Source organism: Pagrus pagrus (genome assembly GCF_965226575.1).
Source record: "Pagrus pagrus genome assembly, chromosome: 12".
Lineage (NCBI taxonomy): Eukaryota > Metazoa > Chordata > Actinopteri > Spariformes > Sparidae > Pagrus > Pagrus pagrus.
Window position 1 is genome coordinate 4,931,195 of NC_140196.1, and position 27,388 is coordinate 4,958,582.

Sequence of the window (27,388 nt, forward strand, 5' to 3'; positions counted from 1 at the left end):
AGGCCTGGTCAGTGTAATGATGTTAAAAATTAGCATGCCCGCTTTTCAGTTTAATGTAACAGTTCACTGTGTTGTAAAGTGGCTTTGAGTAGTTGGACTGCAAAAGCACTTTATAAACGCAGCCCATTAACATTTAACAGCACAGTGATTGGCACCTTCTGCGGCTTTACAGCAGACTTTTTCGAGATCATGTGTTTCGCTCTTACCACCGAAGAAGAGTTGACCCCCTGCGGTGAGCGAGGAGCTGGCATGAGCGACGCCTCCTTCTTCTTTGTCTACAGCGACGGTCAGACGACCTCGTCTGGAGTTCAGCTCCACAGAGTGCCACTGACCGTCACTTAGAGCAGAACCTAGGACAACATATAATTATTATATCATATGCATTTTCACAGAAGGTGTTGATCTCCAGGGTCAATTCTATTTGCTGTCGGACTGACCTGCAGTGAGCTCCAGCAGCGCCCGGCCAGCTTTATGGATCTGTAGTCGCAGCCTGGCCTCACTCAGGTACAACCAGACCACGCCCCCTTCCTGAGGCAAGCCGAAGGTGAGCAGAAGCCCCGCCTTGTTCCACGTCCTGAACTGGAACCCCACGGACACGCCCCCCGAGGAGGACGCCGCCGCCGCCGCCGCCCCCGGCAACTGCAGGAAGCTCTGGGGGCCGGGGAACGTCACGGCGACGGAAACTGGCTCAGCACAAGAGAAGGTCACATTGCCCTGAGACAGAAACATGCAGAGTGGAGAGAGACGAGGAGGAGGAGGAGGAGGAGGGACGGGAAAAGTGATTACTAGAGAGATAAAACAACATGAAACATGAATATTAATCAGCTGCAGAGGGCGTGTCGATGTGACCCCTGTCGCAAGGATCTCATCAGCAAGTCTGCTTGAGAATAAAAGCCATGAGTGCAAACTGAAAATGTCACAGCTTAGAGGTATGAAGGGAGGTGGGTATGTATGTGAACAGTGCTATATAGACATTTCAGTCGCGGCTCATTGTTTTGAGTAGTGGTAATGACACCGGGTCTATTGCTAAGGCTGCAGCGGTAATATATTACAGCCCCCCCGCTCTCTGCTGGGAATATCAGTCTGCTATCTTTATAATGCTCCGGAAACACAGATGACATCTAAAAGCCCTTTGTAGAGCTGTTAAAGTGATATATGGAAGTACATTGTGGAGGATGCAGCACCGGTGCAAAGCATAAAGTAAAAAAGTGAGCCATAAAATCCCCCAAAAGCCTTTCACCGACACACATGCACACCTGAGATCCCACGCAGACACACACACCTCTGAAGGCTCTGCTTCGTTTTATGATCACGGCTCCAAGAAAGGTACAGAAGTCGTCTCTGTATTAACATGGACAATGACTTTGTTACTAGTAGAGCTAAAAAGCCTCTATTAGATCTTCAGCCATGCATGAGATTATCTGAACCATTTTCACCAACAACTTTAGCTTCTCTGCTCTCCGCTCCGTTACTGTAATGAGAAAGCATTTATCAGAAATGGCTCAGAGTCGCTCTCGATCCACTTATCGTCATAGTAGAAACATCTAAAAGGTCCGCATGGTAAAAGACAAGCAGGCATTACTATAAGTGTAACCATACTCTACTCTCCTCTGTCCTCCCATCACTCACTGTCCTTGTTAAGAGCTCGTCGGCTTCATTAACCAGCTAGCGGCTCATTAGCAGCGGCGGCAACAGCGCCAGATGATTTCCCAGCGGTGCTCTCAGGCTGTCAGCATGTATGAACACACCTGCATGTAGACATCCTTTGTTGTCTGTCATTTTGATTGGCAGTGTTGTAATCAATTATTACACGTCAATAAGATTCCCTTTTTTTTTATAATGATAATAAGACCTAGCCTATTTTATAGCATTTAAAAACATAAATGAAAACTCGATCACCGTAACTTTCACAGAACAAACTTACAGATTATGTTTATTCCCTCGTCGTAGCTGCGTCGAGCGCTTGTTCAAAAATAAGTTTGTGGAGGGCCGCATTAAGCCTGCAGATGTTACATTAGGTGGCGCAGCTCCAGCTATTGATGTTTTCTCTCTCAGATACAAAAGCTCAGTGGAGGAGCCGAACATCAAAGCTCTTTCCCCCAAATGATTTACGTAATCTGTCATCATCACACCGGAGGAACAACACAAAACTCTGTGTGGTGCCACGAAAGATAAGCAGGCTAGTGTTTCCCATGTGTGCACCCGTTTCAGCAAATTGTCCATCTTATATTTCATATTTCAACAAGCACGTAAACAAAAACAAAACAAGTTTTCACCACAAAGGAAAGTCGAAATAAGCATTTCAGGTGGATTCTGTGACGACGATGCTGCTATGGCATCAAAAATAGTCGTTTAGGGTTAGGTTACCTGTTTGACCAGGATCACAGATGGCGATGGTCAGACTTCCTGTGAAAAGTAGCTGGTTTTGGCCACAAAAAACACTGAAATGTCCGCAGATCTCCTTAAAAAACACGTTCCTGTGGTTTGCAGAAACGTTAACTGCTACTGTAACATAATATCCTGGGCTGATGGAGGACGGACGAAATATAAAACTGAAGTTAGAAAAGAAATGTACATTAGAGTTAACTGCTCTGAGTAACTCTCCAGGGCTTCAGTCCATTATCTTAACCGGCTCCGGCTCCTGAAATGAGTTTTGTAACAGAACTGAAACTTACTGTCAAAGTCGGTTATGTTCAGCTACTCACCATCAAGTAACTGTATGTCCACTGTAAAATGTACTCACCACTGCGGTCACTTGGCGGTCCTTGTTTTTAGCGAGCTCTATCAGGTTGAGGTCGTTGTACAGCAGGTTTTCCAGGCAACCATGAAAGCTCCTCTTTGGTTTCTGAGAGCCGAGGTCCTGGACTGCCCCCACACTCAGCTGCACGGGGACAAAAACACACACGAGATGGCAAAAAATGTAATATACTCGCTCGTTTGTTCACACAGACCTTCCTTTTTCTGCGTCGGAGCAGTGTGTGTTGTATCGCACCTGCTCGATCTCCCAGTGGCTGAACTCTGCAGGGATCTGAACCCTCTCGGCGTGTTTGTCCACAGTGAGGTTGAGGTGAGAGCTGCGCCGCTCCACTGCTAAATGGTGCCAGTGCTGATCGTCTAACAGGCTGCCGAGAGAGGCGAGACGCCGGGGCTCGGAGGATGAACCTGCGGGAGGAAAAACAAGATGGGAGAGAGGATGAGGAATGAAGGGAGAGGAGCAAGAGCAAAGTGGGGTCAGGTGAAAAATAGAAGACGGTTGAGGTGGAGAAGAGGTCGTGCAGGAAGATATGAGGAGGGAGGACAACAAGGATGAGGAAGGAGGAAGAGCAGATAAAAGCGAGGTTACCAGAGGTAAGAGGAAGGTAACGGAGTAAAGAAGAACAGGGAGGATGTCAGTGGACGAAAAGAAAGCAAGAGGATGGAGGGATGACGGAGGGGGAGTCGGGAGAGGATAAAGCAGGCAGAGACAAATAGACCATAATTGAAGATTTATCACATTGTGAGAAATGGAAATTACAGACAGTTCTTCCATCAACACATAACCACTGTTTAATTTGCAAAGTCTGAGCTCCACATTAAATAAGAAGAAAAACAACATTATAAATGAAACGAGACGGGACAAAATGAAATGTTATTGGTTTTCTTTTGGTGCTTTTTCAGTTTTATCAAGACTCATTCTGGTTCTTTACCGTGTAGATCTGCTTCTTTTAAACCCGAGGAAGTCTATCTCCTTCTCTATCTTTAGTTATCTGACCTGACAGACTGTTGTTTGTTTGTTTGTTTGTTTGTTGTGTTCTCATTATCTGACCCGGAAGTCTGCCTCTTTCAGACGATCTGACCCGGTGTCGAGCCCACTGACAGCTACAACACGCCGGCCTCCATATTGTTGTCTAAACATTTCATTTTTCCGGGTCTCCCGCCGAGAGAGTCAGACAGAGGTCAGACTCTCTGGGCTCATTCGGGACTACAGTAAATCTGCATATTCGCACTGAGAACTGAAGCAAAACTGAAGCGGAGGAAACAAAGCGACACATCATTAATGATAGATGAGCGCCGGCCGGTCTAAATAAGTGGATCCATCCCCCCGAAGTGCTGGGAGAGAAACTTTGTTATTTCTGCTGAGAGAAGGAGCCGCAGAAAGAGCTGAATACAGTCGGTCATTAAAAATGAATCGAGATATTCTTTCGGGAGAGACAAGTCCAACTTCAGAGGGAGAGACACAGACAGTTTGCAAGATGATGGATAAATGTATTTTTTGGATATTTCAGTCCGTTTTGTGAGATGAAATATTTGATTGAAGCTTGGATGAGAAAAACAACTTCATTCAGAGAGAGAAAGAGAGAGAGAGAGGAAGTCGGTCCCGTCAGCACAGTTATTAGGATGAGTTATTTGATTACTGTCTGGACGAGTTGAAGAGAGACGGGGAAATCAATATGACGAGAAGGATAGCGAGACTTAAAAACAAATACGATGTTTTTTAATGGCGTTGATTAATGGGACGATTAGTGTGCAGCAGGAGGTAGAGACGAGAGGACGACCTGATAATAGAGTGTTTCATTGGATGGATGATTTGATTACTGATCAGAAAATCACTTCACTGACATTAATACATCGTTAAGAACCGTCTCCATCCTCCTCTTGGTCCATCTGTCTCTATTTGCTCTATAGTTGTTTCTCTTCTCGGGAGTGAAATCATCGCCAGACATGACGACCACTAGCTACATGGCTAACTGAGCTAACTAGCTAATGGCAGTTGTGGTTAGCAGCAGTTAGGGGTTACTCTGGTGGTATAAAAGGTCACGAGGTCACAGTTATTTATCATTTAACAACACCAGGGTTGCAAAACGAAAAATAAGTTAAGTAACTTGGTAAAATACTGACAGTTTTAGCTTACAAAACTTTTCTTCTTACTTCACATTTCACATTAATATTCCTCATATTTGTCTAATTGGCTTTTTTCAGCAGCTCAAATCTGATTTCGATTGAAATGTCACCATCGTGACGTTACAGAGCAGTGTTATTATTCACATTTTGAATCGTATAACCACTCTGTTATATATTTATGCTGGATCTCTGCTCTAATTAGCTGTCATTGTTCCCTTTATTATTAAAATATTAATATTTTCAGACACAAGTGACAGCTGCACCACAGATTTGATAATGTGGTTGAAATTCTTTTGTGACTAAATGGGCCAATTAAAGTTACAGATGACTTAACTCTCCTCTCACAATGTCAGAGGATATCTCATAAGGACTAATCAGGAAACTATGGGAAGTATTATGGTAATGACATGACTTGCTGCCTCTCGAAAACCCCCTTGACTTGAAAACAACTAATTAAACTAAGTGTTACAGACATAAAATGAAGCATGACTCTGCAGCTGCGTGGTTTATTTCTCACCTTGACAAATTAAAATGTGACACTAAGTGAGCGGTGCCATGTTCGCTCACATAAAGCACAACGTTTGTCCCATAATCAGAAGCGCTGTTATGAGCCACAACTTGCGGCACGGAGTGAGAAGTTTCGTCTGAGGCCTTTTTGCTGCCTCAGAAGTTTTCTGATCTGCTTCTTCCCCCGCAGTTTCTAAGATAGCATCATCCACTTTTCTATTGTTTGAATGTAGAGAGTCGATTCTGCATCGTAAGCTAAACTGTTGAAACAAGACGACAGCGTGATGACAGTCCCATTCGCCGAAGCAACGGCATCTTCTCCAGTGTCAAACAGATAAGAAGTGATCATGTTCAATCACTGTGTACCTCAGAAAACTAACTGAACGCACAGGGAGTGTAAGAAGATACCGATGTGGACAATGTTAACTACACACAAGAGTGAATCCCCCTGTACAGCATCTACCTGCTCATTGTCCCACTGTAAAGACCAACATGTCGCAGGGAAGTCTGAAGTGAGTTTGGCGTTATGGCTGACGACATGTTGGTTTTATTAGAGCCAGACGTGACTATGTTTGGAGGAGAGGGTGGAGCAGGGGAGGATATCCTGATAGTGACTTGTCAATCACAAGGTAGCCACACCCTAAAACATGCCCTGCTTTAATGTCTATTTTACTTTAAATGGGACCATAATTTACAAAATGAGCATCATGTTGCATCAAACACGACTTGACACTAGCGACTGGGACCATAAACTTTAGGAAACTGTTTACTCAAGTGAGGATTAGGGTCGTTTTCTCATAAGTTTACATACAATCAGAGTTCTTTTTGAAACCAGTGCAGTCGCCCCCTGCAGGCTCTTGGAAATAATGCAGGTTTAAGGCCCTTTGTCATTGGCTTCTTTACCGCATTGACTGCAGTGAGGACCCAGGTTTGTCCACCAATGCAGAATAAGTGGTGAATAAATTACATTACAAACGTGGGCATTGCTGTTATCTATCTTTTTCATAGAGGTATCACAGGCACAGGCATCCAATGAACCCCTTTCTAATCAATATGCAATTACCTCGGTGTTTAAGCATACACTTCCACATATGCCCGTTGGGAGACATCAGGAGGCGTAACGATTAGTTTCATGTGCGGTCACGATGTATATACAGTCACGTCTCTGTACATAGCTCCAACTACATGTAGACTACCACAGTCAAACTCCTCCCCTCCTCTGAGGTTACAGAGATGTGATGCCCTTGAGTGTTTCACATGTGGAATGAAAGTAATGAGCAATCGTAGCATTTAATCTTCCCGTGCTGATAGTTGGCCAAGTTACAGTATTATAAACACATATTACTATCCGAGAAGAAGTGCCTAGTTCTTCTACTTATCAGACCTAAACTCTGAAATGTGTTAAACTGAAGCATGTCACATGTCAATAGTTATGGTGTGCAGATGACAAAATGAAAAATACTGACTAAGAGTCGCAGCAAGGTGCAACATGCAACAAAAATATTCCCCATGTAAATGTGTGTTTCATTGGGAGTGGGAGTAATAACTGTAGTGCAATTTACTTACACGTGGCAAAACAAACTTAACTGAACTGAATTTGTGCATCCAGTCAAGACAAATGTATCAACCATCATGTTTTGTTTTCCTCTGTTATCCAGGACAGAGCTGCTGTGTCTGTGCAGAGCCGTTACTCATAAAGCGAGCAGCATCTGCTCGAGGTGGGGTCAGACCTGTGTTCGTGTTAACAGAGCAGAGCTGGCCATGCATGAGCTCAGGGTCAACGCACACAGCAGACGACCGAATTCACACAATCTGCATCCAATAAAACCAACGCAGACAAAGAGAGGGAGCGAGGGAGAGATACAACAGAAAGTACGAGACTGAAAGTTGAAGGACACTGAACTGCAAAAGGCTGAAACAGCCAGTTTTGAAAGAATATTAAACAGTTGTGTTGGCACGTGCAGCAGGCAGCGATACATAACAATGAAGGAGGAGTAATACAGGAAATACGGTTGCCGAGGAATATAAATAGGACGTATGTGTGTCAGGGACAGAGATAGAGAAAGAGAAGATGAAGAGAGTGCAGCTACAAAATGGCCTCTTCTGATGTGGAAAACGTATAGCAACGGGAGATCTGTGGAGACAAACCGAGACAAACAGCAGTAATTACAACAGAAACGGGTGAAAACTGAAAGTCGTGTGATGAAACAAAGAGTAGAAAGAGACAGAACGATAAGAAGAAACAAGGAGGAAGAAGAACAACAAGACAGCCTCGTTTCTGTCATTTTAACGGACGGCTTTAATTTCCTCCCGCTACGCTGCAGCCTTTCTTTTCTGTGACACCGTCTTTAAGTCAGACCTGCCGCTCTGTGCGGTGACACACATCGTGTTAAAGGGAACAATCTTCAGTCGAATCACAGGTGATTCAAGTGTTATGTGTTACAGTGAATCTGTCTCTTCAAGGTGCCGCAGTCTGTGAGACTTTTCAAAGTGATCCAGAGACTCCTCAGATGTCTCGCTCTCTTGTAAAGGTGATTGTTTCAGCTCACCCAAAAATGAAAATGTGGTCATTATAAACTCACCTCAGTGCCAATGAAAAGTTGGGTGAAGTAGATGAGGACTTAAAAACATAAAAACAACAACAACAACACATAAAATGGCTCCATACAGCTCATCCAGATCCAAGATTGATTTGAAAGATGTTATTTACACTGTTTCTTAAGCATCGAGGGTGTAAATAACATGTTTTGAAATCATCTTTGGACTTTCAGAGACTGAGACTAGCCAGATGAGCTGTATGGAGCCATTTTATGTGTTTTTGTCAGTTGTGTTTTTACATTTTAAAACAAATCTCCATCTAATTCAGACGTTCAGGAGAATACTGGGACGCTGTTTTGCTGTGAAGCTCCAGAAATGTTTTGCTGACTAGAAAACATCACCCGACTTTCCATCGGCATTGGGATGAGTAGGTAATGACGGCCAACATTTATTTTTGGGTGAACCTATTCTTCATGTATCAAATGGATGGATGGATGGATGAATGATGGATGGATGGATGGATGGATGGATGGAGAAAGTACTTCAGCAGCCAGATGGGGCTCCTGATGAGAGGTGAGCCATATGGTGATGATTCAGCATGGCAGCCTGACAACCTCTGGTTTAACCCCGTTTACACACACACACACACACACACACACACACACCTCTCTGTGTGCAGACTGTATCCATGCATCAAGTCTTGCAGAGTCCGGCCCCTAACACATGCTACAGTAAATGTGAACCATCCATCATGGCTGTAACGAGACAGAGACGCAGCAGCCGAGCGTGAGACATCATTTGAACCAATCGGGCGGCAGCGTGCGTGTCGTCTTTCTCGCCCGACCAAAACCAATCTGAAGTTATTTCTGCGTGGATTACATCGTCCTCCGCTACAGATGTTCTGCACCATTACGTCCACAGAGCACGTCACAATGAACAAAGTGCCTCGGTGCTGATCAGATAGTTTCAGCTGAAGGTTGTTTTTTTTATTCCTGGTATGATCAGCTGATATTGGCTTATCATAAGTGTTTTTTATGTTTGATTTAAAGTCAGAAAAGAAGCTCTGATGGCACCCATGAAGAGAACAGATGGACCTGTTAAAATCATGAATCATGAATTAATTTAATAACAAATAAAGGTGTTCTTCACTGAATAAAAAAGTTAGGAGAGAGGGTTTATGTGCAGTTCACCTTTCTTCTGCAAATAAGTATGTATGAGACAGTATGTACTGTATCAGGGGACATGAGTGCGTACAGTTTGTGGTGTGTTGTACCTTGTCTGAGCAGCAGCTGTAGCTTTCCTCTCTCTAACTCCAGACTGAGGCTGAGTCCCGCCTCTCCCTCTGCGTGCAGCAGCGTCCCAGAATTCCTCTGGGTTTTAAACTTCAGCGAGACGACGTCTCTGGGCGTCCGCCTCGGCCCGGGACTCAACCTGTACACCAGGCTGCTGCTGCTGCTGCTGCTGCCGTCCAGACTCACGACATCAGAGGCTGAGAGACGACACAGAGACAGAGGAGTCAAAACTTTATGACACATCCAACATCCATTTATGATGATGGCAAGCAGAGAACTTTTTGCTGTGTAATCCTGTGTCAAAGAGAGAGTCTGCTGCGTGACTGTGTTTCTAAAGTATGACCGAGGTGTGAACGTCCAAGGTCCTGAAATAATGTCCCCACAAAATCACCCACAGCTGGACAGACAGTCTGCTGTGATACTGAGGTCGGAGCAGAGGGCGACGACTGAATCTGTATTCTGTTTGTGACTCTTCATTCATAGATTTCCCCGTCGTGTCTCGCCTTCTTACTGGGGATCTGAACCGAGGCGAGGTGAGGCGAGGTGCGCTGAGTTCGAGGTGTGTAGGCTCGACCGAACGGACTACAAACACCAAATTGTTCAAAAAGAGCAGCAGCTGAGTTCAGCATCAATTTCCTTCGCCGCCACGCAACTAATTTCTCTGACTGAACGTTTTTTAATGAACTTGGCGAGCCTTTGACTCCCCGACGCCAACCCTCACTCGCTATCACACATCCACTCCGCCCGCAGTAACGCTCTTATTGGATTTTACAGTATATTTTCCTGCTGATTACAGAGAGAGAGAGAGCACTGAGGCAGTGTGTGAAGCTGAAAACATGACTTTAAGTCTACTCCGTACACTATTACGCAATTCTGATTAAGTCCTAAATTACATTTCGTCCCACAACATCATGTGTTATCTGATTGCAATGATCCCTTCAGGCATCGCACGATAGGTTGGCGCTTGTTTATGGCTCATAGCTCGAACTAATGTTGTTGTGTTCTGCCCTGCAGTGTCTCTCATGTCAGGCTGACATCATGTGCGTGGCAGGCACATACTCATTGACATTTCTACAAAACACGTCATATCACATTCACACAACGTGTCTATGAACCGACTTTATATCGGTAGGTGGAGAGGATGCTGGGGGAGTTGGAGAAGGCCACGTTTCAACATTTGTAAGCGTGACACCGCTGGATATTTTTAAGAGGACCTTGAGACAATTTCCAGCCGTGTTTGTGGAGAAAAAAACTATTTTCCTAACCCTAACCAAGTGATTTTGTGCCTGAACCTAACCAGACCAAAAGCGCAGCATTGTCACATGGTAGTATTGAAAATGGACCCTTATTTTTAGAGTTGTGTCAAGTGCCACTTGATGAATCTACGTCCAATAATCACTTTCCACCAGCTCCTGTTAACCAACAAGTTGCTAGCTGTGTCTGTTTAGTGCTGAGCAGGTAGCGTGCAGTGAGTTTATCTGTAATGATGCTTATGAGACTGAACCAAAACAGCAAAGCAATGAGCTGAAAGACACTGGAGCGCTCTCTGACGCTAAGCAGACATGAAGCCATTTGTCATCGTTAATACTGTACCTTTGTGTTTCTCTTACAAAACTGCTGCATTATCACAGGAAATATTTTGCTTCCAGACACAACAACGAGACTTCTGGCTCAACTCCTTCAGAATAAAAGCTTTATTTTCTTTATTTTCATGAGTAAAAGTGGAGAAAGTATTCATTGGAAATACTCTCAGGCTTGAAATCTCTTTTTTACTAATAACTACCGAGACAAATTAAGAAATGTTCTGTTGTTTTGCCTCATTGACAGACTAATACCCACAATGCATTTTTCACACTGTGCTTAACTGTTTGCTACTAACAGCTGTATTTCAACTCCTTTCAGTATACATTTGTTTTCCGGAGGAGGAGTCTGCTCTGCATGCTACGTTAGTTTAGCATCAGGAGTCTCCTCCGCCATCCGTCACACCGGCTGACAAACACTTTACACGAATGTGTCCTTAAATAACGTGAGAGTATTTTCACACCACTACAGGCTATTTATGAAAATCCATCTTTCAGATGTTTCTCATAATCCGTCTTCTTCCAGAGGGGACAGCAGGGACACAAAATGGTTTTATATCATAAATCATCTTTTCCACTTGATGAATTAAAATAATGAAACAGCGCCGGGAGGTTTAAGTGTTACGTTTCCTCTGAACCTCTAGATGCAGCGAGTATTTCAAGTTTTCCAGCATTCAGGTCAGAAACAAAGCTTCTTATATGCTTCATTATCGTCCCAAATTATTAAGGTATAGGCTGATAACTTATAAAATCAAAAAATAAACACAAATCTACCAACTCGTATGTGTGTTGTATCATGACAGTAGCAGAAATAAATGACCTGGAGACATAAAACATATTTAAATCAAAACGCAAAACACTTACAGGCACTATAAGTTATCTAACTTTCAACCAAATTGCAGCTCTGCATCTCGACAAACTGCACAGGCAGACGAAGAAGCGCTCAGTCTAAGCAATCAAACTCGGCGAGCCCAGAAGCCCGGAGACTGTTTGTTCTGTATTCTCTGGTTTACAGGCTGAAGTTCAGAGCGTGCAGGACATGTTGACTCCAGACAAAAACACACATATCAAGTCGAGGCAGTGCGTACCAGTGTAAGCCCGGTTCATATTGAACTTTTGTTCATTTTTTTGGTCGACACAAAGGACGCGAGAACAGTCCGAACTCCAGAACAAGATGTGGGAACATCCTGTGACACAAAGAGCGACTCATTAAATTGTGTGTGTGCTTCGTCATGAGAGGACATATGAACTGAGAGTTTCTACTCAAGGGATCACATTTCTACATTTCATTGTCCACGGACTGAAATATCTCACAAGCTGCCAGATTAATTCGGCACAGACACGCTGTTCCCCAGAGGACGAAGCCCACCGACGTCCTCTGATTTCTCCTCGAGCACCACCGCGAGGTTCACATTTGTTCTTTTGAGTGAAAAGTCTTGATAACTATTGGATGGATTGCAGTGAAATGCAAACATTCATGTCTTCCTCATGCTCAAGTTTAGTAACTTTGGTGAACTCTTTTCTGGCCTTCTCATTCTGTGGTCCAGTTAGCAATAACAAATGTACACCATCCAGTTTAGAGGCGATAGAGCCGATATTGGCCTATCACAGATGTATTGGTATCGGTGTATACGTTGTCCAGTGTGCGACTATATGAAATCTTATTTTTTTAGACATCATAATGCAGGAAAAGATGCTTGGGATACTTTATAAATATTAAATCCACAGTGAAGTTTGTTGTTCCAGTGCACTGATGTCATTTTAAACAATAAAGTTCCTTGTTAAACGGTCTCTTATCCAGTGACACTTTCAAAATAAGGGCGCCAAAACTACTTTGTGAGGTTAAGGAAATAATCATAGTTGTCTTGAAGTAACTAGTTGTTTAAAACAATCGCCACTGACTCACCCGTGAACCAACCGAACCAACCCTTACCTCCTCCTGAAACAGCCTTTCTGCTTCTTCACGCTACGTTCATCTACTACTCAAGTCATTATCGCCCCCTGCTGGTACTGCACTTACTTACTTACAAGTACGTTTCGCGAAATGTTAGCATGCTAACACGTGAAACTAAGATGGGGAAGACTCTCTTAACCTGGACATGTTAGCAATGTCATAGTGAGGAATCTAGGTGCTGTATCGTAGGCAACTGGACGTGTTTCAGTTTCTTGAAGATGTTTTGTCTCATCCAAGAGGCTTCTTCAGTTCTAACTGGAGAGGAGTTGCAGGCTTTTAATCTCTGTGTGGGAGTGTCCTTACAGAGTTGTTAAGGACACGTGGGAGCTCTGAGGTTCAGAGTCATTAGGGCCACTTGTGGGTCTTTGACCCGGCAGGCCTTCATGTTGGTTGCTAGGGCTCGGTGAGCCCAGGTGTGAATGGTTGTTAAGCTGTCTCATAGTGAGGAACTTTTTTCTCTTATGCTTTTAAGGAGGCTGAAAGTCTGTGAGTGAGATACTTCTCTGAGCTGAAAGAAGGAGGATCGCTGGAGTTTAAATATAATGGAAGTTGACAGAAGAAGTCTGTTTATTTGTATTGGTAACGTTGGTAAAATGTCGCCCCTTTGATATATAAAAATAAGCATTCAAAACAAAAGCTTTCATTTTCAAAGCTCCCAGTCTGATGGTCCATAGCTGCTCAGATAAAAGGAGGAAACAGAAATAATTTAGACACAAACAGCTGGGGATAGATCCACAGAAAAACAGGCCGTCCATATGGAAATCATGTTTGCACATTAATATTTACTGTTTCATAAACGTATCCGAGCTTATATGTAAATGCGTGGAGTTGCTTTTGATATTCATGAGCGTGTTGTGTTTTTATGGGGGACAATATAGTGAACAAACAGCCGCCAGGGCAGAAATCAGTGCAGAGACGCCGCAGGGAATAAATGCTGAGAGGACAAAATATCACAAAAACACCTGCTTCTTCAACGGAGTCACGGAGGATGAGGAGAGGACGATGAAGAGGAGTCACATTCAGTGCAGATAAAACGTACGTAAAATCAGCCCAAATGCTGAGAGAATGAAACGACCGCGTGTTTTTTAAGGCAGAAATCAATCGTAATGAATGTATCTGCTTATATATTAATTCGTTTTGCCATGATTGAATCATTACTGATAATAAAAACTGCAGTGCGACTCGGGAAACAAACAGAAAATATGTTTTAATGTGAAAAGAAAACACAGCGGGATGTTTTGTTTACTTCAATGTGTTGATGCCAGAACTGATACTGCCAATATGTTGTGCGATCTGCGAAATTAAAGAGGAACAAAGAAAGACAGTATTTGTGTGCGATACATCTTGTTTTCTCTGTTAACAGCAAAGGTGAGAGTGTTAATCTGTTGTGAAAAATGAAAAAAACTTCCAAGAGAAGACTGCCAGGGAGTGTTAGTCTGTGCTTTGTATCTGTGGGTAATCACAAACAAAATGAACCGGAGTGATAATGTTGTGTGTCTTCTTTTGAACCAAATTAAAACGTGCCATTGTTTGGCGAGGTGTTAATTCTCTCTGTAGTTGTAGTTATTTGTCACGCTCTTGCATTTTAAATCCAAATTTCCCTGGAGGACAGTAAACAAAACTCAGCAGGTTGTTGTGATTAAAAAAACCAGCGGCACCAACTATCCAGAGACTTCTCAGCTGGACGGTAACTCAAGCGTGCAGTCGAGTCCAGTGAAGGTGATGAGACTCACTGTAAGGACATCCGTAGGTCTCCAGCCGGAGCCCGATCCTCCCGCTGGGGTTCCAGTCCAGAGGAATGAGGCGGAGGAAGCGAGCGACGGCCGGCTGCTGCAGTTTGTACTGAACCACGCTGTCTGCATTACTGTTACCTGGGAAAGACTGAAGACACACAAACACAATGAGGACGTCAGACTCACGTATAAACAGTTCAGCACTAATAATAATAATTAAATATTAAACATAGGCTTCGCTTGCGGTTCATTAAACAAACTAAAACAGGCAACACCTACTTGTAAAGCAACTGTAAGGGTTTATAAAGCACGTCATTGTTCGTTATCAGTGAAATAACTATTAACTAAAGTTTTATTAACTTTAAATTTCCAGTAATTAATGATGGTTATTAAAAAGTACTACCCGGAAGTATGATGACACACCGAAATGTCCTCAGTCAAATGGAAAAATTAGCAAATACAATGTCTCATCTTTCTTCAGTGAACTCTAATCTCATGCATCTCAAAGTGCTGCATGAAAGCTAACAGAAATATAAAGTTAAAGAAACACAAGAGGTACTAGGTAACTTTAGTGTCAACCAAGACCGAAACACATGCAAAGCAATACGAAATTGTGCAGATGTGCAAAATAAAAACACAGATCAATCCTGGACCACACCATTTACACCTGGCATTACTCTGCTCTCTGTATCCGGATATGTTGTCTGGATAATATTTAGAAACATTGCAAAACGCTATCTATGACGAATTCTTAATCAACTGTGTCATCTTTTACATTCGGCAAATGTAGCACATCAATTTATGCTTTTCTTTGTGTAAAAAAAAAGGTGTCTTTGGTGCGTAGGCTGCTCTGTGTGTAGATAAATTATACGCCTTGTTAACAGAAGATCAGCTGTGCACAAGTGATTTCTTACTGTACATCAGTCATTTCACACCCGTGCCGCTTTCATTTTTCACCCGCTTCTGTTGAATAATGCATCTTTTGGTACTTTCATGGCGCGCAATGGACGCATGATAGAGGCGTGTCTCTTTCATCCCTCTCGCTTGCAGCAAATTGATTTGTTTGTCGCATAAATGTGCATCAGTACAAACATCGACGATCGTTGTGCAAATTTTCTGTCCATTGGATGGATGGATGGATAGATAGATAGATAGATAGATAGATAGATAGATAGATAGATAGATAGATAGACACTCTACTGAAACTCTGCAGAGTTTGGACATCAGCAGAAAACTGATGGTCTGTCTCCGTCCAGACTCCGGGCTGAAGGCCCGACGGATCACTCGTTTCATCTCTCCCATCTGGCCATCTATCCTAATTACATCCCTCCCTTGAAGTTGACATGCAGGTTAACTGGCTCTCCCGCCGCTGAATGAAAGCTTAGACTCACAATTAACTTATTAATTCCTCTGTAATCATGACAGAGAGACGAGTGTCCACCTTGGATTTGACCGAAGACATTCAGCGTTGGTCATTTTTATGTAAATTCGCTCACATCCATCAAATCTAAAAATTAGAGGTTCAAATTAAACTCGATGGAGCGTAAGCTTATAAAAGGCCTACAGCAACAATATGTAACTTTTTTTTTAACATTAAAATAACGACTTCAGAATCAGTTTGATGGTACAGTGACTTGTAACAGGATGTCTCAGCCAGTCCGCCCCCCTATCACTTGTTACTGAACTATGTGAGGGTAGGATCACAGCGTTACATACATGTTTACTTCAACACATAACATTATCATGACGTAATGAGTTTTATTTGTAGTTAGCACCTACATTATGTCCGACAAATTGTTACAGATCTATGATTTGTATACCTTGTGTCCGTGCACCAGCATGCGTAGGCTGGATAGTAAATAGTTCTTCATTTATTTTGTACCCTGTGATCTAATTGCAGGCGTAGCTGGCATTTTTTTCGCCTGCTTTTAGTTCACATGGATGTTTAATCAACTTATTGGCAGCTTGCAAAATTCATTCTGCAGACCACAGCGGTCTCTAACAGCAGGTCAAAGTCAAACACTTTGTGTGCCCGACCAGCATCCCCGACCTCCTCTCTGAGGACTTTTGTGGTCTCGTAACAATATAACGCCACTTCCTCCTGACAAACAACAGTCACAATCCAGATGGCTGTGAGAGGCCCTTGATGTAAACAGGTCATTTCTAGTGCAATGTCGTTCCAGAAAAGAAACATGTTGAGTGTTTTGTCTCCTCAAAGCTACGAGCTAACCAGCACGGCCTTCAACTCAACAAATGACGCTGAGGAAAAGCGCAGAACATCACCGCTCGACACGTCGAGTCAATTCTTCAACAGCGAGCCTTCTGACGAGCAGAGACATTGTGAGAGCGATTAACTGCGAATGTGAAGGACAGCGTCGGAGAAAAGGAATAAAGAGACGACGGAGAAAAGAAAGTGGGATATCCAGAAGAGAGTATCAAAGGGAAGTGACGGAGGAGGGGAAATGAAAGGGACAGAAAATCACAGGGTGAGAGTGAGAGCCAGATAAGCAGCAGAAAATGAGAAGAGGAAATTTGAGAGGAACAGGGGAAAGCAAAGAAGAGCAGCGCTCGTGTCCCCATCTCCAGCCCTCCAGGCAGGAGGAAACAAACCGATAGAGAGGAGCGAGACAATAAAGAAAAGATGGATTGCTATATTTTCAAGCACCCAGGGGCTCCTGGGAGAAGAGCAACAGAGAGCGAAGAGGAGGAGGGAAAGAGAAAACAGCATATTTCTTCTGCTGGTCTTCAGGCCTCGGAGCTACAGAGCAGAAGCCAGGCAGACGTTGATCCACAAACTCTGCCCTCAACTTTCTCCTCTGACAGACTCTGTGAGCTCGGCCGACTTACAACTGGAGCTGAGAAGCGCTTTGAAATGTGACTGGGATCGTGCCGTTTACGCGCAGCATCACGTCGACCTGTTTTTAGGCTGTAAGACGCGGCTCTCCTCAGAATATCCTCGGTGTTGAGATTAGCTGGATAAACTGCCTCTGCTGCGCTCTCAGTGAAAAGCTCCTCTCTGCACCGCTGTAACAAACGCGTTTTTTACTGGATACATGTCAGAAAATAGCAGGAACATATTGCACATTCTCCATATTTGCCGCACTATGTGATTTGGTGTAAGGCTCACCAGGAGCACGCCGGTGCTGACAGGATTCATCACTGTGTTTGCTTCCTCCAACACAAACAAGTTCAAAACTGCTCAGTATTCCTGTGGCTGTACGCTGAACCATGTACCATCACCACAGCGGGACAAATACAAGACCAACATGACACCAGCGCGACGGGAAAACACAGAAGGAGGCGGGGGGGCGACGCCTCGCTGCCTCCGCTGTCCATCTGACTGATTTCTTCATTAATCAGCCCTGCAGAGACCAGCTGAGCTTTTTTTTCTCCACTCTTTGGTTATGTTGTGCCACAGTTCTGCCTTGTTTTTACTCAGGATCAATGGTGCTAAAATGAGCTTTATGTGGAAACAATCACAGTAAACATTGTACTCAGGTGGAAGTGACGGCACTGGTGTAACATCTAAATGTATTGGCTGTTGGATTTACTGGATGTGATCGTTCCTGTGCAGCTAATTGTTGACTTTAAAGTGAGGAGTATATTGAGGTCGGGGAAAGAAATAAAAAAACATCTTAGAGATAAACAGACGGAGCTTAAACTACATGTTCACAGAGAAAACAGGCTGTTCTGTAGGCTGAATCTGACTGGTTGCATGTTGCTTTAAGCCTGTGAAACACCTGGTTATATGTTCTCCGGGTCAAATTCAGAATAAGCTTATTCAAAAATCGAAATATGAAATCAAAAATGAATGCTAGAGCAGACTATAAAGTCAAAAAGAGAGACAGGGAGAGGCAGAAGTGACACAGAATAAAAGACAAAAACCAAAACACAACCGTTCCACCCGACTGCCTCTCTGTCCCTGAGCCGCTGCGCAGGTCTGCAGAGTCAGCAGAGCTTCAGCACGGCTTCATGCATTATAAATGAGGAAGATAAAGTCATGATGACTGGAGTTTATCTGGGCGGGATAGCCACAAAGCACCGCTCAACACTATATCACTTCATATGAATCACACAAAACAAAATGTGATGTTTGATTGATCCCCGAGGAGTCAAAACAAGACCACAGAACTAAAGTCCTGCAGTGAGATGCAGTCCTGATGGAGCTGCATGGACTCACCCCTATACTGTCCTCCTGTCTGTACTGCTTCCAGTTGTGTCCCGTGTCGCTGAACATCAGCAGGTACGACGTCAGCCAGTCGGAGCTGCCGTAGCGACCTTGAGTAGCGACGGCGGTGATCTTGGTCCGCTCACCCAGGCTGACCTCCAGCCACTGATACCTGTCTGAGGTGAGGGGAGACCAGCCTCCAGCTCCTGCAGGCAGAGACGGAGAGAAAAGCAGCATACATTAAGTGATTTATTACATCGTGTGTGGGACGAGATGAAATAAGATTTGGTAGATGCTGGAAAATAAATTGCATTGCTTGACCTTTAATTCTGAACTGAAATCACACTTTTCTGTTGAAGAAAAATTGATTGAACCACAGCAGACATCTTTAATCCCATTTTCGAAGCTATAATGGGATATAAATCATACTTTGCGAACCCTCCTGACGAATTTAAATCGCACACATTTGCTGCGTGACCCGCGGTGGCATCAGGAATTTGTTCCTTTCGGATTGATCTGAGAAACGCATGCATATATGCATGAAAATATGAAATACGATCAGCGTTTGATATTTCACTTGTCAAAGCAGCTAACAGAGCTCCAGAAAGGTCAAATCATCTGTGCCCAAATATTTTAAAATGATGAAAAGTAGTCTGAACGTTCTTGCAATGTTGAGAAATAGTTTACAAACATTCCTGGATCTGTTAGAAGTCTGTTCCCAGACCTCAACTTAATTCAATTAAACTAAATTAACTTGGAGTTTATTTCAATATCCAACTGAAGTAGATGGAGACTTAAAAAAACAACCCCCTAAAAAATATCATAAAATGTCTCCATACAGCGTGGCCGGTGTAATCCAACTCTCCGTAAGTCCCAAGATCCCAAAGTGATTTGAAAAGACTTTATTCAACGTGCAGTCAAGCACGTGCACCCACTTCAGATGTGGTGCGCTAACACTTTTAGCTTAGCCGCGACCGCTACTAAGATTTCAACGTGAAAAAAGGTGTTAGTAATATGTTTTCAAATCAATTTGGGGACCGGACGAGCTGTATGGGGTCATGTTAGGGGTTTTTATTGTTGTTTTATGCTTTAAAGTTATAGTCCGGGTCTTATGATGTGGGGTTGTATGAGGTACTTATTCCTAGTCAGTGTCTTACCTGCAGTAGATGACAGTCAGCTCTTCGCCCTGTGTGGAGAAGCTGTTTGACGGCAATGTGAAGCGCCATTTTAGGTGCTATTTTAGGCGTTACACAAGTACAATGCTCTGCTTCCTGCCAGTCATCTACTGCAGGTAATAGACGGACTATCACTTCAAAACAAGTCCCCATCTACTTCAGTTGTTTAGAAGAATGCTGCTCTATGTTTTGTTCGTATTACTGAGAAACTTTGACTGACTGACACCTACATGGGGGTATGTAGGTATTTACTGAACTTTTCATTTTTGGGTGAACTTACCCTTTAAAGACATAGCATAAATACTGTATACTGGACAGCCCGCAAATTAAAGGGACAACCTGAATGCAAAAATTAGTTGGGAGTCATAACACACAGAGAAAACCCTTCTGACTCAAGTCTCCGGTCAGTGTGTTGACCTGAAAAAATAAAAATAGAGGCGCGCATCATTTCCCACACACAGAATAGTCTATTAGAGGATCATGGTGCCAAGCATTGATCGGTTTTACGCTGCTTCATGTGTGTGTCCTTCGTGTAATGTGATCGATTGCAGTGAGATGAATTATTAAAAACATGTGCACTATTTCAGAGGTTTTTAACCTTTCTGCTTTCAGCTGCAACATATTTCGTTTAACATTGCATTAGGGCCACTTATCGACATGCACATATACTGTATAATGCATAATTGAGTAGTATTTAGTCTTTTTGCTGGTTGGATTGCATCATTAAAGTGTTGTAAAGTGTGTGTGTGTGTAGGAAAACACATCGACCGGGCAAAAACGACGACTCAGAGCTCAAACACCAGATGGACGCGCTCTAAAAGAGGCTGCTGACCAGCTTCCTACTGAGCGTGCACACACACACACACACACACACACACACACACACACACACACACACACACACACACACACACACATAAGGAGTGTGGGTCAGAAAGCCAAATAGTCGGACCAAACAGATGGAGGACCAGATTAAGGGAAAAGTTAAGATAAAGTTAAAGGTGCAGTGTGTAGTTTTGGGCCAGACAACAAGATCTTTATTTACTGAAACAAAATAAATAAACAAACTCTTCGTTTTAAATGACTGAATAAACAAACTGAGCTTAAAGGGCAACACAGTTTCATACTGTTTTACTTTGTTTATATGTGGCGGACCCTGCCACCTTTCTAGCTTCAAACAAGTGTTCTGGGGATCTTATTTTCCTCTGAGAACAGCTTGTTTATTCAGTAAACTCATTAATACTGTAAATATTAAAATTCTGAGTTTCAATTTCTTCCACAAAACTACATAATGCCCCTTTAAAGTAAGACATAGAAGCAAAACGCAAAATACAAATAAAAACAACACAGAAAAAAATAATGAGAGCAAGGAAAGACAACATCACAGAGCAGCAATTAAATACCAATAACAATAATTAAATCAGTTGGAATTAAAACAATAGAAAATGAAAAAGACGAATAAAAAGACAATGAGATAATTATGCTAATTACACAATTTATCCAACATGCAACTGAGCAACCAAACAGGGAAGAGCAAACCAGCAGACTATTGAGAATAATTGTTAATTATTGACAGCATCAGCTCAAATGTTCATTTAAACCAACACTGTACAGATTTACATTACATCAGGCTAAAGGGATTCATGCTCCCCAGAGGAGGAAGGTTTCATTGTCATATTTGTCCCGAATTCACAGAAAGGTGTCATTTAATGTGTGTTCTGTCTGATCCACTTCAGACAAGACAGACACTTCAGAGTCCAAACAGCAGAGTCTCTACTGGCGCATACTTTTCTAAACAGTTTCACAAAATCTCCTCTTTGTGATAACTGCAAGGTCTGTCTGCAACCCTCACCTGTGTCTCGCCCTAACACTAGTTATATTACAGCACACAGTCCCACACTGAGTGTCATGTACGTCCAAAAGGGCAACAGTCAGAACTTCTACAGCTTTTGTTCCCAGTCAGAAATGTCTCTGAACAACGTGGCGGCGGGCGGAGAAGAAAAGCTCGGCAGGGAAAATGAATCAGTGTCAGTCTGCTGGCTGGTGGAGCCTGATCTTTAAAGAGCTAAAGGCCAAAGCTAATAAGCACTTGACTAGCAGACGTGTCCAGTGACAGAAGAACAGAAAAGAGCAGACACCCTGACCTTTACTCATGAGGATTACACTGCAGAGGGAAAGAGAAGGGGATCAGAGGGAAACCACTCAGACACTGAGAGGCATTACGAAGATTTACTGTGTCCATCCCGTCAGTGTAACTGAAACTAATATAATGGAGGTGAACTGATGGCTCACGGTCTGAACATTTTCTGTCACGCCTGTCGCTTTAAATCAAAGAGATCTGCCTGGCTTCTCTCCCCCTTGTGTCCGTCACAGCACCACATCTATCCAAACACTGAGAAAGTAAAGAATAATGGCGGTTAGGAGTGACGTCGCTGCTCCGATGGCCAAACTGAGGCTGAAAATAATGAAGCCTTGATCGGATCAGGGAACAGTGACACGGTCCAGGTAAAACACTGGATCAACAGGGACACATGCCGCCTTACATACAGCGTTTCTTTTGTTCGGCCGTGTTTTTTTCTTGTCACAACACTGTATTATGATCTGATTAGGTTTAGGCACACATATCACTTGGTTAGGGTAAGGAAAACATCACGTTTCGTCCTAAAATACCTGTTTTGGTCGCCACTAATGCACCTGCAGATGGTCCAACTTCCAATGAAATGGTGTCTGTCTTTTTTTCAATAGCTTCCAGGTCATTTGACCCATTGACTCCAATTCAAAGCAGAAATGTCTTCCTATACTGGTTGAATGAGACACAGCAGTTTTTATTGGTTAAAATACACATTACTTGATCAGCCTCAGCTTATTAAAATGACATAACAGCTCTTTCACTGCACCACACAGCCCCTGCCTCTGACTGAGTTTCCAGTTTACCCCCTCACAAAAATGCATTTCCAAAGTTAACCATTTAGGGTGACAGACAGCTGCAGAGAGACAGACAGTTAAAGAGAGAGACACTGTTAGAGGTACAGTGAGGCAGAAAGGAAATGAAGAGGCAGACAGGACATAGGACAAAGAGAGACAGGCAACCGAAAGGCGCGGGCAGACTCATACGAGTGCCAGGTCCAGAATGAGCGCCGGTCATTTGCATGAGAATACAAAGTCTGGAGGGTAATTTCAGCAGCCTGATAACATGTCAGTCTGACAGAGAGTCCAACAGGAAGCTAATGGGCTCGACAGCAGGCTGGAAAACACTGCAGGTGCTCTCTGCAGGTGCATCAGGAGAGATTTACATTTTTCTAAATGCCACTCTGCAAAAAGGGCACGTCAAAAAAGTCAAAACATCTTATTTCAGGATGATTAAATCTTATTTACGCTCTTATTAGGCTGAGAACAACACGTCGGACCAGTTTTAAAACTGTTTAACATGCATCTTTTAATGAGTCGGTTAAAGGCACAATCATCACTGTAAACTATGTGAGATAATTCTGTAAATATCAACATCGTGCACGAGAGTTAAAGAGTTGTTTGGCTTCGAGAGAAACAAGCTGTAAACACAACACTGACACGCTGACACCTTGACACGGCAGCCACGACAGAGGCAGCGGCACAGAGCGACTCTACTATCCGCTCTCTTTATCTCAAACAACACCTGGTGGAAACAGGCGTCTCTTTGGCAGCTAAATTCTCCACCATGTTCACCAACCAGTCACTTACTCTGTCTGCCGTGTGATGCCGGGGTCGTGAGGTGGATTTAACAAAGCTTTTAGGAGAAAACAGCAGCTCTGAAGGCTGTAAAACCAAAACAAGCCTCATAGAGCCGAGAGTGATAATTGTCACGGTGAGACTTTGCAACACAGCAGGAGACTTTCTGTCAAAAATATCAGTGTTTTGTCGCCATAAACGTGGATGGAAATGTCTCACCTTCCTATCGGAAATATCCGTTATTATTCACAACAAACATTTCCAGTGGTGCAATGTTTACAAATCACTCCAGTCGTATCTCCTGCACCACCGTCGCCTCCACCTCCTGACACGAGAGTCAGAGCTTTTTAAGAGCACAGTGTGGAGATCAATACCTGATTAGCTGGCCATTGTGACCCAGTCAGTCCACATTTACAGGCTCCAGTCAAAGTTTCAGTCCACCCTCAGATATCACTCCTTTGGGAAAATGGATACAGCGGCACAGTTATTCTTTTCAAGTCCTTTCCGGCATAATTGCAGCGGTGTCGCTGATAGCCGTCAGCATCGCCCACTGAAGACGGAAGATGTTTAAACAAGGAGACTCGCTATTAACATTTGGCAGGGAGGCAGAGCTGGCTAAATTAGTTTGCACAAATGGAAATGTGACTGGAGACAGAGTGAAACTAATGATTACTAGAGAACGGAGACTGTACAAAGGAAAGGAAGATGGACAGGGACAATTTAGATGAAGGAAGAGAGGCGGTGGAGAAAGGAGGGAAAATTGGACACCGAGAGAAGAAAATGGTGGAAGTAGAAATAAATAAAAGGCAAAAAGTGAGAAGGGGGGGAAATCAAAATGAAGACTGTCATCCTCCAGTGCAGGACTAAAGGTAAAAGGCCATTCATCTCCAATCAATACACCATCAGGGCTTTCTGTCCACTTCAGATGTCAGACTGAGAGCTATCCGGCCTCCGCTGTGATCCCCACATCAGGTCAAAGTCTGAAGCACGATGTCAGGTCCTCTAGCGTCACTGTGCAGAGAAACCGCTGCTGGGTTTCTATGTAAAAATAGAAAAGAGGATGTTGTTTCCCTTTGGCAGAGCTGCAATGTTAAAAAACCCAACAAATGTCCAATGCTCTGTATGTCCGAGGACTTGTGAGGGACACAGAGACGGCTCTAGTGATGGAAATGTCCATCTTTCAGTTGGTCTGTCGGTCGTTTCTACTACTTTGGTCCAGACTTTATGATCTTAACAACTATTAGTTTTATTAGCATCAAATTTTTGGAAACGTTCATGATCCCCAGAGGATGAAGCTGTAAATCTGGTGATTTCTTGACTTTTCCGCCGATGTGTATGTGCCTTAAACCTGCTTTTATTCTTATGAACCTCCTCATTTGATTTATTACCTCAGTGAACAGTTTCCTAATGAGTTCATGGTCTCTATTGTTTTTGCAAGTTTTATGTAAATTAAAAAATGTGGTATATTTTGTAAATTATCTTCCCATATAGAGTAAAATAGACGATAAAGCAGGGTGTGCTTCAGAGAGTGGCTACCTAGTCCCTACCACAGCTTGTCTTCCGGTTCTCAATCAGGATATCCTCCTCAGCTCCACCGTAACGCCCGAATATTGCCATTTCTAGCTCCAAAACACCAAGAAGGTGTGGGTATGGTGGGTTTACACTTGGCGTAGACTCATGGTAAACAAATATCACAGACTGGAAACCACTCTAATGGTTGAAACAAGCCAAAAACTCACTTCATAACTGATTTAATGCCGCTTGCTATTTATTTGAGACGATCCAACTTTCACACATTTTCACTGTGAGGCTGCAAGTCCTGATTGGAAAACATAACATTCAAGCAAATCAACTTCTTGTGTCATGAAACGTGGTGGTAGGATGTATCTGCACACCGCTGTCCATACGTAACATATTCACTTAAGCATAAACAGGTGTGTAATGTTATAGATTCAAGCTGCGAGACTGACTGTCTGATTAAATCCCTTGTAATGATGCTGTGTAGGTGGTTTTCCAAGACTCTGATAATCTCTGTTCACTTAGCGGGTAAATGAATTGAGAGCAAAGCTGCTCCTCAGAGAACAACTGGAGGAGGCAGAGTGTTAGCCGCCGCCGCAGCAGGAGATGAAAATGAGATGGAGACGTTCATTTATTCATTGATTTCCACAGCGAGCAGCTGGAGTCGCTCTCCGGGATCTTTCACCACGAGTAAACTGCTGAAGAGAAAACGTGACCCACACAGATGTCCTTATCCACATGTGGGACTCTTCCACTGGCACTTTAGGCCAAGTCAAAGCGTGCCACGCTGATTTGCGCTCCCATTACCAGTCCGACCACTCGTAGTTGTGTCGAGCCCTGCACGAGACGGGACCGAAGCACTCCAGCCCCGTCATGGACAGCAGCCTCCCCTTCTGCCACTCAGACAATCATGTGTTGCAAGACTTTACTCGTGTCTGCGCCAGAGACCAGAGTGAAATACATTTTTTAAAAAGTCTCTTTGTGCTCAGCTCACAGTACATTTGCAGCTTCTAACTGAGTCTTTGTGGTGTGAAGTTTAGCTCCTCTCCGTCTCCCTCTTTGTACTTTCCAGTTATCGGCTTTATTTCTTGTGTTTCATCATGTTCGCTTTTTAGCTGTTTCGGGAGTCGTGTTGAAGCAACATCATGCAACTTTTTTTACCTTAAAATAACAGCAACCAAATCATTTTCATGGTACAGTGTCTTGTAATAGGGTGAATGATGTCTCTGTCTCAGCCACTCCGCCCCCCCAATCATGAGAGGGTAGGACCACAGTGTTACAGACGTGTTTACACATGAGTTTTGTTTGTAGTTGGCACTTACAGACCTGGGATTTGTATTTACGACAGTGGTTTTGCACTCAGACTCTGTGGAGGGCGCCGAATTGCACAAAATGCTAATTTCTACTGCTGGTGAAAGTCAAGTCAGCACGTGTCCAGAAAAGCTTCATCTAGTCTATTGGACAAATTTGTGTTTCTGCCTCTTTTTATGGTTTCTCTGTATATAAATATTAAATATCAGTGCAGTACTGGCTTTGTATAGAGGTAATGACCTTGCTAACGATGCTCGAAAATGCATCATCAAGGCTTTGCAATGATTCACGAGGTTATTGGAAATAAAAACCCGCCTGTTACCGACAGCCAGAAGATCCACACCTGCATATACAACAAACAGGCTATTAAGTGCTTCTTCAGTTAGGCAGAAGTTTTGTTTTGTTTCTAATGAAAAGGCAGAAGTCTTTCAGGGTGTAAGTATCTAGCAGCTTTCATGATGTGAAGAACTTCTTTAAAAAAATCCTTTATGAAAATGGCCAAAGGTCAGAGTTTTCATTAAAGATATCTTTTCAGATCTGACATCTCTGGCTTGCCTGTCTCTTGTAACAGTTAATAAAAGACCAGGAAATGTCAGGATCATTACAGGAGACTTGCTTTGAATCAGTAAAGGGTAATTACGAACATTAGCTCTCACGGTCTCTACTACGTGACCTCAAGTTTCAGTGCGACCCCTGCTCCCGTCCTCCTCCTGGCAGCTTGTAATGTCGGCAGTGGGAGGTGAATCCGACTCTTTTAAGTGAAAGCTAACCTTTAAATATCGTTCAATGTGCAGGATAGTTGCCGGAGAGGCTTTGTCAATCCACTGTTACCAAAAAAGTCAGATCAGCAAGCAAAGACAGCATTTTGCACGACAAAGACTGCTCGACCATCAAACAAACGGAGGACAGAGCAGCGTTCTGCAGGATCTGCTTCCTTAACTTTCCCAGGTGGTGGAAAATCATTCGGATCCAGATTAAACCCATCTCACCCTCCCGGATGACTCTAAGCTTTGATGTCGGGATAAA

The 27,388-nt window shown here is 43.3% G+C and overlaps 1 protein-coding gene across 1 annotated transcript in view; it reads right to left on the minus strand.

Annotated features, from left to right (window-relative positions):
- Nucleotides 1-27,388, minus strand: part of LOC311266136 (contactin-associated protein-like 4) — a 93,099-nt gene that overhangs the window by 40,174 nt on the left and 25,537 nt on the right. Inside the window, exons 3-9 of the mRNA XM_084368337.1 lie at nt 18,666-18,859; nt 14,486-14,633; nt 9,200-9,415; nt 2,993-3,162; nt 2,744-2,881; nt 438-714; nt 207-350 (exon numbers count right to left, since the gene is read on the minus strand). Coding sequence (XP_084224463.1) covers nt 207-350; nt 438-714; nt 2,744-2,881; nt 2,993-3,162; nt 9,200-9,415; nt 14,486-14,633; nt 18,666-18,859 — 1,287 coding nt within the window. The remainder of the gene's footprint in view (nt 1-206; nt 351-437; nt 715-2,743; nt 2,882-2,992; nt 3,163-9,199; nt 9,416-14,485; nt 14,634-18,665; nt 18,860-27,388) is intronic.